At 35.6% G+C, this 15461-nt stretch overlaps 1 protein-coding gene across 6 annotated transcripts in view; it reads right to left on the reverse strand.

Annotated features, from left to right (window-relative positions):
• Positions 1-15461, reverse strand: part of PIK3C2G (phosphatidylinositol-4-phosphate 3-kinase catalytic subunit type 2 gamma) — a gene marked incomplete at its 5' end in the record, with an annotated part of 317069 nt that overhangs the window by 272459 nt on the left and 29149 nt on the right. For all 6 annotated transcript variants that reach the window (XM_082636498.1, XM_082636497.1, XM_082636496.1 and 3 more), the window contains 3 exons: positions 3356-3419; positions 7718-7788; positions 12001-12103. In XM_082636498.1, the coding sequence (XP_082492624.1) occupies positions 3356-3419; positions 7718-7788; positions 12001-12103 (238 nt within the window). The remainder of the gene's footprint in view (positions 1-3355; positions 3420-7717; positions 7789-12000; positions 12104-15461) is intronic.

Consider the following 15461-nt stretch of genomic DNA (forward strand, 5'->3'; position numbering starts at 1 on the left):
CTTGTACTTATCTTTTCTTGAACATTTTTTATCTTCCAGCCACTATATAATATTAAGCACATTACATCTACTGTTCAGTTAATTTTTAAAAATCATCACATTATTTTATTATCTTCACTCTAGTGATGAATAATATAAACTCAAGGATGGCTGAATAAAAGCTTTCCTAGTGGCAGAGGGTTTGCAAATATGTCTCTGCTCCTAAATTCTGTCTTTACTGCCACCCTGATTAAATTATGTTTGATATCAAAAACTTCTGAAAATCCAACAGTTGATCTGCTTGTTACTAAGAAAGCTTCAGTTCTAAAAAAGTCAATATATATTATCAGATCCTTATGTGCCCCCTTTCTTTCTCCTTATAAATGGAATTTTTGGTCTCTCTCTAGAGGCTAAATATTGTTGGATTTTGGTCTTGAGGAGAGGAAAGTGTGAGTTAAGTATTATTCTGCCTTCCTCATTGAATTACTTATACCTGAATAATAGAGATGCCATATTTTTCTGATCATCTAGTTGGTACATCCTCTGAGCCATGGGCTTGATGGTAAAGGGTTTGGAGGCTTTTAGCTCATTTCACACCAGGCAGATGTTTCATGAAGCCAAACTACATTTTGAAGCATGAATAGATTTTTCTCAATCCAGATCCATCTGGTTTACAATTAGCTCATCAGTTACTAGATCCTAGTGTAGGTTTGTCATCAGTGGTAGGCATTGCTAACTGTCCCTAAAGGTCCTACTTGGCATTTAAATAAAATTTTGGAGACAATGCACTAGAGGCTACTAGGAAAAAGCAACTTTGAATCAGAAGCTGATTCTTCCATCTAGATTGAAATCTGGTTTTACGTTGCTTTGTCCTTTACATACACCACTCTGTGCATTATGTGAATATGCTGTCTTTCCAACTAGATCATCAGCAATTTCAGAGCATGGTTCTGATTTTGATTTCTGTTGATTCCAGTGAGTAAATAGTTCAGTAATTTGTACTAAGTAAGCATTAAGTAATACCTTAGGGGAAAATTCTTTCTCTTTCTTCTATTCTTAATTTCTCCTAAATGTTAGAGATGAATTCAGAATATAGCATGAATACAGAAGACATTCCTTAATTATGAGTAGAATAGAAGAGAGGAAAAAAAATGCCCAAAGAAAAAGCTCTATGTAAATTACTTACAAGATCAGCCATTTAACAAACATAATAGTTAGGATGCCCAATCTGAAATAAGTCTAAAATATGTTAATAGCGATTGCTGAGGAAATAAGATATTTGGAAATTTAAGTTATCCATATTATTCAATAATATTCATGGCATATTTATTCAGCCTGCTTGTTATTTTTTTTTCAAATCATGTAATAATCCAAGTTTGAGAAATATAAAAATTATTCTTCAAATTGGTACTGTTTTCAAGGCTGATGAAATGCTACTTAATGCACTTGACAAACAAATAGAAAGTGCAAAATTGTGAATTGATAATATCACAGTCTGTCCTCATTTCTTAGATATTTAGCTATTGATGCTTCGTAGGAAGAATGTCATTTAAAAAGTTCATTGTTTTGGGGGGAGTTCATGTGGAAAGTTGCAGACACTGTGGCCTATTTATAAAATAATTCAGATGTGGCTGATAATAACTATTTGCCAGTGATAATATAAAGACAGTATTTCTTTGATGTTTTGCCAACTTTTCAGTCATTTTGGAACAATTGGTTTCTTTCAAAAATGGTTTCTTTCAAAGTGAAAACATTGGAGGCTTCATATGTAAGTGGTATGATCAAACTACTATATTTGGAAATTAAGAACTGTTACAGATTCTCAACAATTGGTGCACGTGTTTGTAAAAAGATATCTGTGATACATGAGCAGTACTGAGACATTTAGATAATTAAAATTCATCCATAAGTAAGTTATGATAACCTCAAAAGTATATCTGTGTCTAGTCAAGAGACATAAATGATCTAGGAATGAAGTCTTAATGTGCCCTGGGTACCTGGTAAATTTCAAATTCTATGCTAGAAAGAATGACTATGACAAAGAAGTAGTAATTATGACAGTTTTATGAGACTTAATTTAATTGTGAATTCTTTTCACATTCCACATTTTAATCTTCCAAATTCAGGCCAGGCTCAAGAAAGAAAAATGGAATCAGAGTGAGAGGATTACAATTTGGGAAGGAATATGAGCTGTGATTTGTCATCACCATGTCTTTACATATTTATGTGGAATTCATGTATGAGTTTGGTATCTACATCAAGAAATATAATTTATTATTTTCAGAACCCTTTACTGTTTTTTAATATTAGGAGTAGTTACTTAAGATCTGTATCCTTTTATATATATCAAGAGTCATTTTTTTTAATGGAAAAAGGAGTCTTGTTTTCAACACATTCTCTTACCTCATTTTCTGTAATCATACAATGTTTTATCTGTGGAAGACTGATCCTTCCCTGGAAGAACAAGCTATAAGAAATGATCTGCTTAATGGTGACTACAACTTGGATGCCCAATAGGTGGCCAAATCTCAGTAGTCTTGGACTGAATCCATTATATTCCCTGCCAAGCTAGCTTCTCCTATCTTCACTGTTTTAGTTAATTGACGTCTTCATGCAGTCAGTCGGCAGCCAGGAATCTGGAGGTATTCTAAACACTGTCTTCTTTCATTGCTCACAGTTTTTCACCAAATCATGTAAATTACAGATTTTCACATGTTATGAATCTGTCTTCTCCTGTCCTTCCCTATAGTAGAGCTTTTGTCCATGCCCTCCTCATTTCTTTGGGTTAATGAAATGTCCTATAATCACCCATCTGTCATTCTACTGCCCTGCATAATGGCTCTATGTCATCAGCTGATAAATTAGAAAATCATTAAATTGTCCATAAAATGTCCTTAAGACCCTGCGTAACTTGGTTCCTGCTTGTCCCTTTCATCTGGTCTTTTTCCAGGCTCTCACCTTGAACCCTAATTGTAGCCATTCCAAAGTACATACAGTTGCCTAATCACACCAGGCTGTTTGCTACCTGCTCTGCTCATGTTGTATGCTTAAAGTTATCCCTACTTCCCACTTTCCTTACCACGCTCTTTCTCTGGCTGGCTTAGTTATTTTTCAACACTCAGATCAAATAAGTAAAATTGATAACCCTGTTTTGTGTGTCCTGTATACACATAGGTCTTTCATAGTACCTATGGCACTTTATTACACACATCTGTTTACTTGTCTGTTTTGCCATGATAGAATGAAAGTCACTCAAGTGTAGACCCCCTGCTTTATTCATCTTTGTATCTCCAGAAACTTGCAAAGCTTTAGAAAAAAGAGTAGAAAACTAATAAAATCTTATTGAATTAATTAAAGAAGTAACAAAAGTTAATACCTGTGTTTTCAATAGGTATTTCAGGTGGGAGTCATATTTTCTGATTACTGTTGAGAGACATTGTCTGGAAAGAAAAAACTTTGTTTAAAGTTGGGTAGGAAAACTTATATTAACTTTAGCACATTTATCACAAGTTCTGCTTTGTCCTTGTTTCTATAGCAAACACGGTTTAAAAAAGATTACTGTTGACATACTTTTAAATGTCATTTCAGATGGATGCCTTATAAACGTGGTATAACTTGATAGACTACAAACATATTTGAAAACTTTAGAACTCCAGAGAAATCCATGACAATTTAACCAAACCTCTGAAAGACTTTTCATTATATCAAACTACTCTTAATTTAAAATATAAGTTGCAAAGGGATTCATAAGCAGATAATGACAAATAAATTGAGAAATATTAAATATGCAAAACTTTTCAGAGAATTACTTTTAGAATTAATGACATATACTTATCATAGATGGTGTTGTCTTTGACACTAAACCTCTGTGTTTTCTGGTATTTTTGCTTTTTTCTCTAAGCTTCTCAATGCTTCAGCTTTATCTATACTTAAGTGGAATAGACGTGAGTGGAGCAGAGATTCTTTTTGCTTCACTGTTTAAAATTATTTTCCCAAATGTTATTAACTTTCCCTTCCTGTTTGTCCTGAAAACTCCTGAATTGAATTGAAGAATCAGTCATACAACACAAAACACAGTGTTAAAAACACACCAATATATTTTACAGTAGCTGCCTTCTCAGTCTTTATTAAGTTACCACTTTAGTTAGACAAAATGCATAGAATATGTAAAAGTCCATGGAAGTGTAGGAAAGGAACTGTGAAAGATTTTGGCTATTGGAGGACTTTTATATAAAACCTGATCCTAAAATTTAAAAAGAAAAAACCCTCAAGAATTCACGTGCTTCAACACCTTTCTATTAGGTATTATATCTATTTTATAGAAAACTCCTAGGAACCAATGAAGGTATGTGATTTGCCCAGCTTCTAAGAGGAAGACAGGTCAGAGAAGAGGGACACTGAAATCAAAGCTCGTGCCCTCTAGCGCTTGGTCTCATCACATCATAAAGTGGTCTGAGGAAGACAGGCAGAGCAGCATTGTATTTCAGAAAGCAAAGTCCTGGGGGTCACCAAGATGGCGCAATAAGAGATCTCAGCCTCTCTCTCCTCACAAAGATCAACGGATAGCTATCCACGGACAAAAACAGCTCTGGGGAGAGCTCAGGAAACCACCCAACACAGTGGGGGAAAAAGAGCCCTGAGAATAATTCCATAAAGAGGGAAGAAAGAATAGCTTCATTTTGCCTGCATCATCCCATCCTCCAGGCCAACACTGCTCAGTGCCAAGAGGGAAATCCCTTGCTAGAACGAGTTCCTCTCTCTTGGAAAAGAGGAGTGGGGTGAGTGAGCAGCTTCCCCAGCCTTGTGGGACACTGCATGAAGGACCTGCATTGCTTTCATCTCACCCAGAGACCAGCAAAGCTGAGATGGATAAAGGTGGCTAGAACAAGGAGGAAGGGCAGTGGCTACCAGCGTCAGCCATGCAGTGGGAGTTACCATGGTTCCCAGCCACCTGCTCTGCAGAAAGCCTCGGTAACATTCACTACTGAAGAAACCAACAGCCAGCACAGCTGCCACAGACCCTCTGTAGATTTCATTGGTTTTGTTTTCCTTCACTGCACCGCCCCTGCCAGACCCTGAGATCCACACTTGCAGCTAGCCCAGGCCTCAGTGGCTGCTCAAGTGCAAGGTGCAAGTCTATTCCACATGACTGACCCCTTCCAACAGCCCCTCCAGCTGTGCACCTGCATGCCACTAGCCTGACCTCTGTCACTGGCGTCCACTGCCATGTACACATCTGTGGTGAGATCTGGCAACTATGAGAGTGCACGCTGATGGCCAAGATCCCCACAGCTGTGTCTGGGGCAGATTTGGCCCTTTCTCCTGTCACTGGTCTGCACCACTGGGCTCATCTGCAGCTAGCCTCCAAGCTGTGCACCTGCACACCCTTGTCCTGACTCTCGTCACTGGCTTTCACTGCCATTCACGTGCCCATGGAGGGAGACTGCAGCCACAGAAGTGCATACCAACAGCCAGGATCCCTGAAGCTGCCAGTGCACCCACAGTTAGTCCTAACCCTTGAGACTGGCCCTGTCCCCCACCCCCAACTATATGAGTGTCTGCAGCTAGCCTCTGCCACTCCACAGCCGCCTGCAGCTGGCCCCCAGAGCTGTGAGTATGTACACCACCAGCTCCAGCAGCAACTGCTGCCTGCCCTGGTCCCTAGCTGCTGGACCTGGGGGCACCACTGAGGATCGCAACAGCCTTTGTAGCTACTGCAGATCCCCCCCCCCCACAGTGCTTACCAAGGACTGCACGGTTGTCGATGCTGTGGACCCCAGTGACCTGGCGTTGTCTCACAACCCTGCATTTGGTGCCTGGCACCACTAGGCCCAGGGTCACAGCACGTTCCAGTTGGCCCTCGCCTGTAGGTGAAGGTCTTTCTGTACTGAAGCCAGCCCATAAAGTCTGGAAGAGGTGACTGCTTCCTGTATACAGACAGCTTTGCAAGGGTACAAGATCATAATGAATCAGGGAAATATGACACCACCAAAAGAATACAGTAAGCTTCCAGCAACTGACCCCAAAGAAATGGAGATACAAAAATTGTCTGACAAAAAATTCAAAGTGATTGTCCTAAAGATGCTCAAAGGACCACAAGAGAACACAGAAAAGGAATTTAATGCACTTAGCATAACAATACAAGAACAGAATGAGAAGTTCAGCAAAGAGGTAGAAAACATAAGAAAGAACCAAACAGAAATCTTTGCGCTAAAGAATACAATGAGCTGAAGAATTTGATAGACTAGACCAAGCAGAAGACTCAGTAAACTCAAAGACAGATTTCTTGAAATTACCCAATTGGAGAAACAACAAAAAGAAGAAAAGGAATGAAGAAATGTCTGTCAACTATACTTCAATAAAAAAATACAGTAAAAAAAGAAAAGTGAGCAAATAAATCCTATGGGACTCACAGCCTCCTTTTGTCTCTCTGTGCCCCAGGTAGCAGCCACCTACAAGTCACGGGCCTCCACAGAACAGTTCAAAACAGGTCTCTGATTCCCAGGGATTCCCCAATTTTTAAAGAATTTGTCAGGTTTGATGACTTGCCCTGCGTTTGTTGTTGTGGTAGTTGTTGATTTATAAATTTATTTTGGAATACAGCCTTTGTTTAATATGCCATTTTGATGGGGACCTATCTGATGCATGTAATTAGCAATACAGTAAAAATTTGGATTAAATTATATCAAAAGTCCTCTTAAGTTTTACCCATTCTATGATTTTTATGGTACGAGGCCGAATACTGGGGGGGGCGGGGGGGCGGGGGGGCGAGAAAGACACAAAAAAGGAAAAAAAAATGGAAAGATACGATAGTTTAATGAAAGAACGTGGCCTTTGCAAATTGCAGACAGCCCTGATTTGAATCCTAACAAACTACTAACAAACTGAGCGGCCAACCCCAGGCAAGTTATTTACCCTTCCAGAACTTCAGTTTCCTTGATTCTGAAGTAAGATAATATGTATTGTTATGGGGCTGTGGGGAGAATTAGATGAGATGATGTATACAAAATGTATTAGAACTCCAGGAAGTGATAGCTATTATTAATAGTCACTAAAAACAATTTAAACTGATTCTTATATCAGGCTGTGCTTTAGAGATTTATGACATACCTCCCACACTCCCTTTTTTGATCATTCAGCTCAGGACAACTTTAATTCCAGATAAAGGCACCCTGTAGCACTGATATCTTCTCCCAGGTTAGCTTCCTGATAGGTTTGTTCTTTCAAATAATACATGCATATGTTGAGATATCAGACTCAATTAGGATATGTTCATTTGCTGTCACTTGAGTTTTCCAATTTGAAGTCACACTCCTCTGTTTATAATGTACCAATTATTTTCAGGGTGTTACAGAAAGGAATTTAAAGCAAGATATGGTGACTTTCAAACTATGGGAATTCAGTTATACAAAGAGCTTAGTGACACATGCACAATCAAATTTATAAAATGAATGAGGAAAAAAATCCTTGAAAATTTAATAACCGGTAGCAGAGATATTTTTAAATGAATGTTAGATTGTTTTGGAAGGTGTTAGCAGCTCTTCAGATGTATCTGAATAGCTGTGAAGAATAGATAATTATTAACAGAATTTGCCAAAGGGAGATATCTATTAAAAGTACAATAGCTTCCACAGTACTAGTGAAAGGACAGTTATTACAATCGACTGAAAAATATTGTGATTTGGCACTTGAGAACTCAGTCAGAAAGTAGTCTTGGAACAGGAATAAAATGTCTTACCTGGATACTTTCCAAATATGCATAAATTCTAGAAGTTGGTTCAGATAAAACTGACTGTGGTCATCTTCATGCTGTAGACAGCAGAATATATTAATATTTATAGAGCAAATAGGAACGAATACCAGATAAAAATAGGTCCATAACTTCCTGCTGTCATTTTATTCACCTCTTTTGATAACTCTCATTTATCATTTTAATACTTTGTTTTAAAGACCTTATAAGACTCTCCTCAACTGTATAAGCATTCTTTTCAAAAGTAAAACAGAAAGCTGAGCTTTGGTTGAGGATAAACCCCACGGATAGTTGAAAAACATCCTGCTATCACCAAGGTCAAACATTAAGTTCTCCCAGCAGGAAGGCAGTTTTTCAGACACCAGTCCTCCCACATACGTGCACATTTTCTTTACATTTAGGCCACGAATCTGTGGCAGTATAAGGCTTGACAGCTTGCCAGATTGGCTGGCAGACGCAGAATGGACTCCTCCTTTGTTCAGATTTTCCATACCTTGCCACCAAAACGTCAGCGTGAGAGAACCTTCCATCTCATGAACATTCAATTATGCTAATGAAAGAAAACTACGGATAGGTGTAAATTCCAGAAGTTATCAGATGGCACTGTATTTTTCTCCCAAGATGAGCAGGAACTACTCATCTTAAAATATGAGTCCTCTGGTCCACATGTATGCATGCACACACACACACACACACACACACACTCACAGCTCCTTGATTAGCTCTTCTGGAATGGGCATCCATGAACACCTTATGCAAGTCTGCAGAAAATGCAAATATACTCCATCATAATTGCAGTTTTTCACCACACAGTGACGTTAAGTTTGACAGCTGAATGAGTCCCTCCATGCCTGGGGTGCATGTAATCCTGTATGTCAGTACACACACAATGTATTTTTAAAACTGCCTATTAGAATTTCTGACAGAAAACATCAGAAGGAAAATGTTTACATGGTTTAAGGTCAAAGGTAAATTAATTTTTATATTGGGTTGTATTGTGAGAAAGAAGAAGGAAGCTAAGTAACATGGAAAGAATAAGGTTATTGTTATAATACCTTGAGTGCATGCTATGAATAAATAATGCTTTGTAGAAATGCTAAGGAGCTTGAAAACATGAGGCTTACTCAGTAGGAATTTACCTCTAGAGTCACTGGCTGATGAAATCTGAAAGTATCATAGTGGTTAAGACAAATTTTTCTGCAGTAGAGAAAGCAAAACTTTAGGCATGGAGAGGACAGTGAAAGGGAAGGGAAAATAGAGAGTGAAAACCAGAGCCAGAATAGAGGTAGTAAGATTTGAAGTGTAGTATTTGGCATTTGCCTTATTTCAGAAGTTAAAAGCAAAGCAGCATATAAATAATATGACTTATTTGCATCTTTCTGAATAGCATAATCATATTCATTTAAAAACCACTTTACTTGGCTTCCAGAGATACTTTTGGGGGAGGGGGAATTGTCCATTGTCATACAGTGACTTACAAGAAAAAAATTTTATCTAAAGGATCTCTAAGGGGTGGAGGAAAGTTTGAGCAGTTGTCCATGGAATATATTGTGCAATTTACTTTTCTCCAAAGGTGAGGGCCATACCTTTGTCTTAAGAAAAACATTAAGGTATTTTTTTCCTTTTTTTTCATACAGAAATCTATTGCTGTAAATGTTTTGTGAATGTTTTCTTGAACTAGAAAGAAATCTTAATTTTACGATTAATGTCTACAATGTTGGCAATACTTTTGATCAAACTTGAGAGAAAGGAAGAAAAAATTTTTTGAAAAGTCTCAGCCATTCACATCACTTCTAATCAAGACAGGAATTTAAAAGGTTTGAAATATATGATGATTTCTAAAGACTGTCAACATGTTTTATGAATAATCTCATGGAACATGAATTAAATCACTATATATCAGTGTAATAGAAGTGAGTTTAAAATAGAAAAGCCATCTAAGATGAATTGAGCTTTGCAATGCCTTTTACAATTAGAATACTCTGAAATATCTACTGAAAGTTGATGGTGTCAATAAATTTAATAGAATGATAGCTATCATTATATTCCTAATATTATATAAAAAGAATATTATCAAGCCAATTTTATGTTGTTTTACTAGAAAGAAAATTTAATTATTCATAAATAATTTAGCTTACATAATTTAGCTTACAGCTGAAATTATGAAAATCATAGATAATTTTGACATTATTTTAAATAATAAGAGAGAAGACCATTCACCATTCCCTTACCATAGATATATAAAAGAAAAAAAAATCATTGGTCATTTATTTTAAATATAGCAATTCAGACCATGAAGAAGGGTCACAAATTGATAAACTTTCTCAGTTATATTAAATTAATCAGCATACTATGTCTATTCCTGAAAGAATATTTTATAAAACAAGGCAATTATTTATTTATTTTTTATTTTCTTCAAATACAAGGTTTTCAATTGAAATTATAATCTAATCTACTCAATGGGTATTAAAAGTTTACAACAAAAAGTGTGATGCATCAGATAGAAATATATACATCATTTTGATATAACTCACCAATGTCTATGCTCCTCAATATTTTCAAAATCATGAGTAAATTTTTGAAATTTTAAGTGTCTTAACTAACATTAATAAAGTTTTAGAGTTTTTAATAGTAAAAGACTAAAATATCATATAGTCTAACATCCTATTTTTTTTGCTTTAGGGCTGTTATGAATTAATACATGTAAAGCCCTAATAACAGTGCCTGGCACCTAATATATACTTAATGTGGTCAATTATCATTGAATACCTATCATGGTCCAGACTTTGGGGTATGTGGATAAAGCTGTGGAAAACAAAACAACACCAAAAAAACATATAAAGGTCGAATTTTGACTAATTGCTCTGAAACCACATCTAAGACTTTTGAGTGTAGCCCATAAGTTCTAAGTGTTTTTGTAATATAAATTGGTAACATAAGGTATGCGAAGACTCATTGACTGGGCTCAAATCCAAGGTCCTCTACTTACCAGTTCCATGAATATGACCTGAGGAAAGTCATGAGCACCCTGGGATTCAGTGTCCTTATTTTTAATAATATTTGACACATGGGATTGTTGTAAAGAGTAAATATGATAGAAATATTAAAGTTTCAGATGTAAAATATATGCTGGATACATATTACATCAAAGTAGTGGAGTTATATGCATTTCAGAATAAACCTTAATTTACATAAACTGAAACATGTGTGATTTGTGAATTACTACCAATGTGATAGTTTTTTTTTCTTTAACAATATGCAACTTCTAAACAAGAGTAGAAATTTGAATTATCCATTTTCTCTCCCACCCCCCATTGAAATGAAACATGATAATTTCAGCTTTTTCATCAACACTGAGGACAATTTGAAGACTCTTAGATTTATTAATACTGAGGGTATTAGTTGTACTTTATAATGTTTCTTTGTGGAGAGTTCAGATGCATGGCCCTGGAGCTGTCAACACCGGCTGAGCTGGGTACCAGTTCCAAAAGACATTTCTAAACAACTCTCTTTTGGCCTCATTATGTTATGTTCCACATAGATATATTGCAACCTAATGCACCACCTGACACTTCTTATGATGAAGCACCTCAGACTAGAAAAAAAAGTCATGCACTGGAAGTCTGTTATCTGATGTAAATGACAGGGTGATGGGATTTTTGCCTAAAGCAGGTAATTGGAAGACTCTACAGATAAAAACTGCTAAAATATCAAAGTTTACTGCATACTGTGCAATTTGGGTTTGAAGTAACTCAAGACACCACACAGGGAATAAAATTTATATCTAACACCATGAAACTGTCATTAAAGCACAGTAATCCCTTTCTAAGTAGTTTTATTATATATATTATGAATATTAATCTGTCCTGATTTAAACTGTGTTGACACCACCGTAGTCTTCAGATAGAACAAGAGTTGTGTTATTTTTCTTCCTTCCATGGTTTCCCCTTCACTTTTTCTATTCCATTCATTTCCTGGTGGATTCATGGATAGTATGAATAAGATAACATTAATAAGTTACTCATAAATGATTTTTCAAGAGACTACTAGATTTATCATACTGAGGTTGCAATAGTGTGTTCATGTAATTGCTTCAGTCCAAATTGTTAACAGACATAAAGATAAATATTATGTTTCAGTAAATATACTCAAATAAATATGTATTCATTAAACATATTTTAATCACAAAATGGCAACAATCCATAAGGATGGGAATATTGTCCTTAAAATAATACATTTGCTAATTGAAACCAAAGCTAAGAAAGTCTTACCTTTCGAGATAACTTTCCTGGAGATTCCCTATTTTTCTGTAGATTAAGTTGAATAACAGATTTATTTTTCTGAAATATTCTGTGGCTTCCCAAATAGTGATCACTGAAAGAGAAAGAAAAAATACAGTTACTTCCTCCTATAATTTCCCCAAGTATATGTTCTCCTCCCTGACTTCATTTGCTTTTATTTTTTAAACTTAGTCTGGTTAAAAGTTTTATATCTATCCCTAGTTTTATTTATATCTATCTATCTATCTACCTGTCTATCTACTATCTATCTATCATCTATCTAATATGTATATGTATATATATAATATATGTATATAGATATATATCTCCTCATATTGTTTTTTTAATATTTTATTTATTTATTTATTATTTATGTCTTTTGGTTGCACCGGCTCTTAACTGCGGCATGCATGATCTTTAGTGGCGGCATGCGGACTTCTTAGTTGCAGCATGTGGACTCTTACTTGTGGCATGCATGCGGGATCTAGTTTCCCGACCAGGGATCAAACCCCGGGCCCCTGCATTGGGAGCTTGGAGTCCTACCCATGGGACCACCAGGAAGATCCTTCCTCATATTGTTTTAAATGACAAGATAGTACACGTATTTTCAAATGCATTACATTAGAAAATGACTAGACACATTTAAAATAGGCATAATAAAGAATACTTAACATATTCAAAGTTACTTTCACCCAGCCATCGCAAAGCTGAGGACAACATGCTTCTGGGAGGTCTAAGTGATGTCACAGTGTTTGTGGGGACCACTGTATCAAGGAAGCAGAGCCGTGTGGTAGAAATGTCATTGGCTTTAGAGACAGATTTACTAGCTTTGTGACCTTAGGCCAATTAAACTCTCTGAAACTCAGTATTTTCCTTTTTAGAGTTGGGATATTATGTCTACGTCAAAGGTTTGACAAGCAGATTAAACAAAAAATACCCTTACACATTTCAGAAATTTCTAATGGTGTAATTATATTTTCCCGCTCCCTCCCTCCCTTCCTCCCTCCCTTCCTCTCTCTGTAAATATTTCCTAATCACAAATTAAATGATGAGCAGAATGAATTACTGATTCACCACATAGTGTTTGGAATACAATCTGATTCCACTTCTTTTAAATGAAACGCTTTTATTATATGATCTTTATAGATTTGAATTTTGATATTTATAGTAACTTAGTCATTAAAAAGAATGAATTATGTTAATGTAGCACCTTAAGGATTTTGGTTAAACACATGAAAGATTTCAGGAGAAAAAAACACTCATTAAAAATTTGGGGCCCTTCAGGTGATGTATTCATTTATCTGGAAAACCCATTAGATGTTTGGGACCACCTATTTATAACAATGTCTGACAAATAGAGCATTACTCTGTTGATATCTACTATATTCTCTGTAAATGTTATTTTGACAGCTGCTATTTTTTAAGAAAATCCAACACCTATCCATTTTGGTGAGTGTTAGTGTTCACAGCATGTGTTCCCCCTTCTATTCCCATTCCTCCCGTTAGTCTAAACTAGATTCCTGTTCCATTGCTATCCATAGGGTTCTTATATTGTTCCTTGAGTTATTTCTACTGTGAGTCCAGACATAAGACATGGCCAGTGTATTCCCTGAGTTTCTGGAATCATTGATTCCTGCCTTCCTCCAAGGGCCATTCTCATATTCTATCACATATACTCAGGTTCCTCGTTTCATTTCCCCCAACCTTAATTCTTCTTTCCATGCTTAGAATTCTGTTTTCCTCTTCCTATTCTGGGAACCACTTTAAGAGCAGTGACCCACCTTGCTCTCAAAACTTCCTTTTCTTCAATGTGTTGAAGTCTGGACTCTGGACTCCAGTACAGTGAATTCAGCCTCAGATATGGCTACTGCTTTCCTGAACTACCTTATTTTACCTACCTGTATGTATGTCCCTTAGTAGGCTTACCATATAAAATAGATGTCCAATAGATATGAATTTCAGATAACAATGAATAAAAATTTTTAGTATAAGTATGTTTTGTATAATATTCGATCCATACTTATACTAAGAAAAATTGGAATTTTTGAAATTCAAATTTAACTGAACATTCTCTATTTTTATTTGCTAAATCTGTCAATTCAACTCCCTTCTCAAAGTAGGTCCTAGTTCTTCCCTTATCTTTTGCCTCACTCTGTTTTTGTGGGTGTGTGGCAGGGGTAGGGTCTGGGTAATTATCAGATTTTGGGTAATTAACAGACTTTGGAAGGAATTTTTCCTCTATAAATTTTCTTCTTTTTTTAAGTTACATTATAGGAATATAGTCTAAGGGAAAACATTTGAATTGTACTAAATTGTGCAAAACAGAAAAGGTTTAAAAATTATTTCCCTTTTTACAAAATAACAGCTACCAAGAATGTATTGCACTTTTTTTATAGGCTGACATAAATGGCCCACCACACTTACATTTATGTTAAAAATGAGGTCAATTTTATTTTAGCTGTGTCTCTAACCTTAGATAAACTTCTTTTAACTTATTTTCTGAGACTTTGCTTCCTAATCAGAAAATTTAATGTACTCCATTCATAGCAATACCATCTGCTATGTTATTATAGGTTTGTATTAACCATATTTGTTTTTAATTTTTTTTCCTTCATTTTCTGGTATTGAGTCCTGAGTCTCTTTTTTCTCTATCTTTAGAGGCTTAGGAGACATAACTAATTTTAATCTTCTACTGGTTACCTAATTTTTTTCTAGTAAAACATATCTTAAATCTTTTCCATTGCAACCTCAATCATTATTTATATCACACTCTCAAATAAATCTTAGAGCTTAATATGACTTTAATTTGGTTCTCTTTCATTATGCTACAATTGCCCAAGTAGAAATCATTTCAAATTTTTTCCAGATTCTTTTATAATTTACCTGATGAAATCGAGAAAAGTAGTAGATCAGTTGATCCAAAAAGTTATTAGAGATGAGAATTGTAAAAAAGACAGATATCTTAATATACTTTATTTTTAAACTAAAAATAATTAAATAGCCTGTCAATAAGCAAAGTTTTGTTGCTAGAGTAAAGCAAGCTGTTGATATAGGATGAAGGGTCTGTTGATTACAATTTTGTGCCTTTCTGTCATAAACCAAACCTATAAGTAATTATCTTTAACTTCCAGCTCCGGCTTCTTTAATGAGGAACATATACTTGAAGTTGAGGAACAACCTGAATGGAGAATTGGTTTAGATTCCTATGATTATTCTAATCTTTTGAAGTTGTTTCTTCCACACTTAATTCAGCAGTAGTAGTTTTTAATGATCTATCTGGAATGCATTTGTTGAGTAAAGAGGGATGTACAGCTCCAATTTTAGACATTTTTTCAACAAAACAATTTGCCCAAACATCCCTAATTAATGAGGACATCTTTTCATCTCTGACTTATTATATTTATCACATGAACAATTTTCATAAATATCTCATCTGTTTCTGGACAACTTTA

This window comes from Mesoplodon mirus (assembly GCF_964341445.2).
Source record: "Mesoplodon mirus genome assembly, chromosome: 11".
Taxonomy (NCBI): Eukaryota; Metazoa; Chordata; class Mammalia; order Artiodactyla; family Ziphiidae; genus Mesoplodon; species Mesoplodon mirus.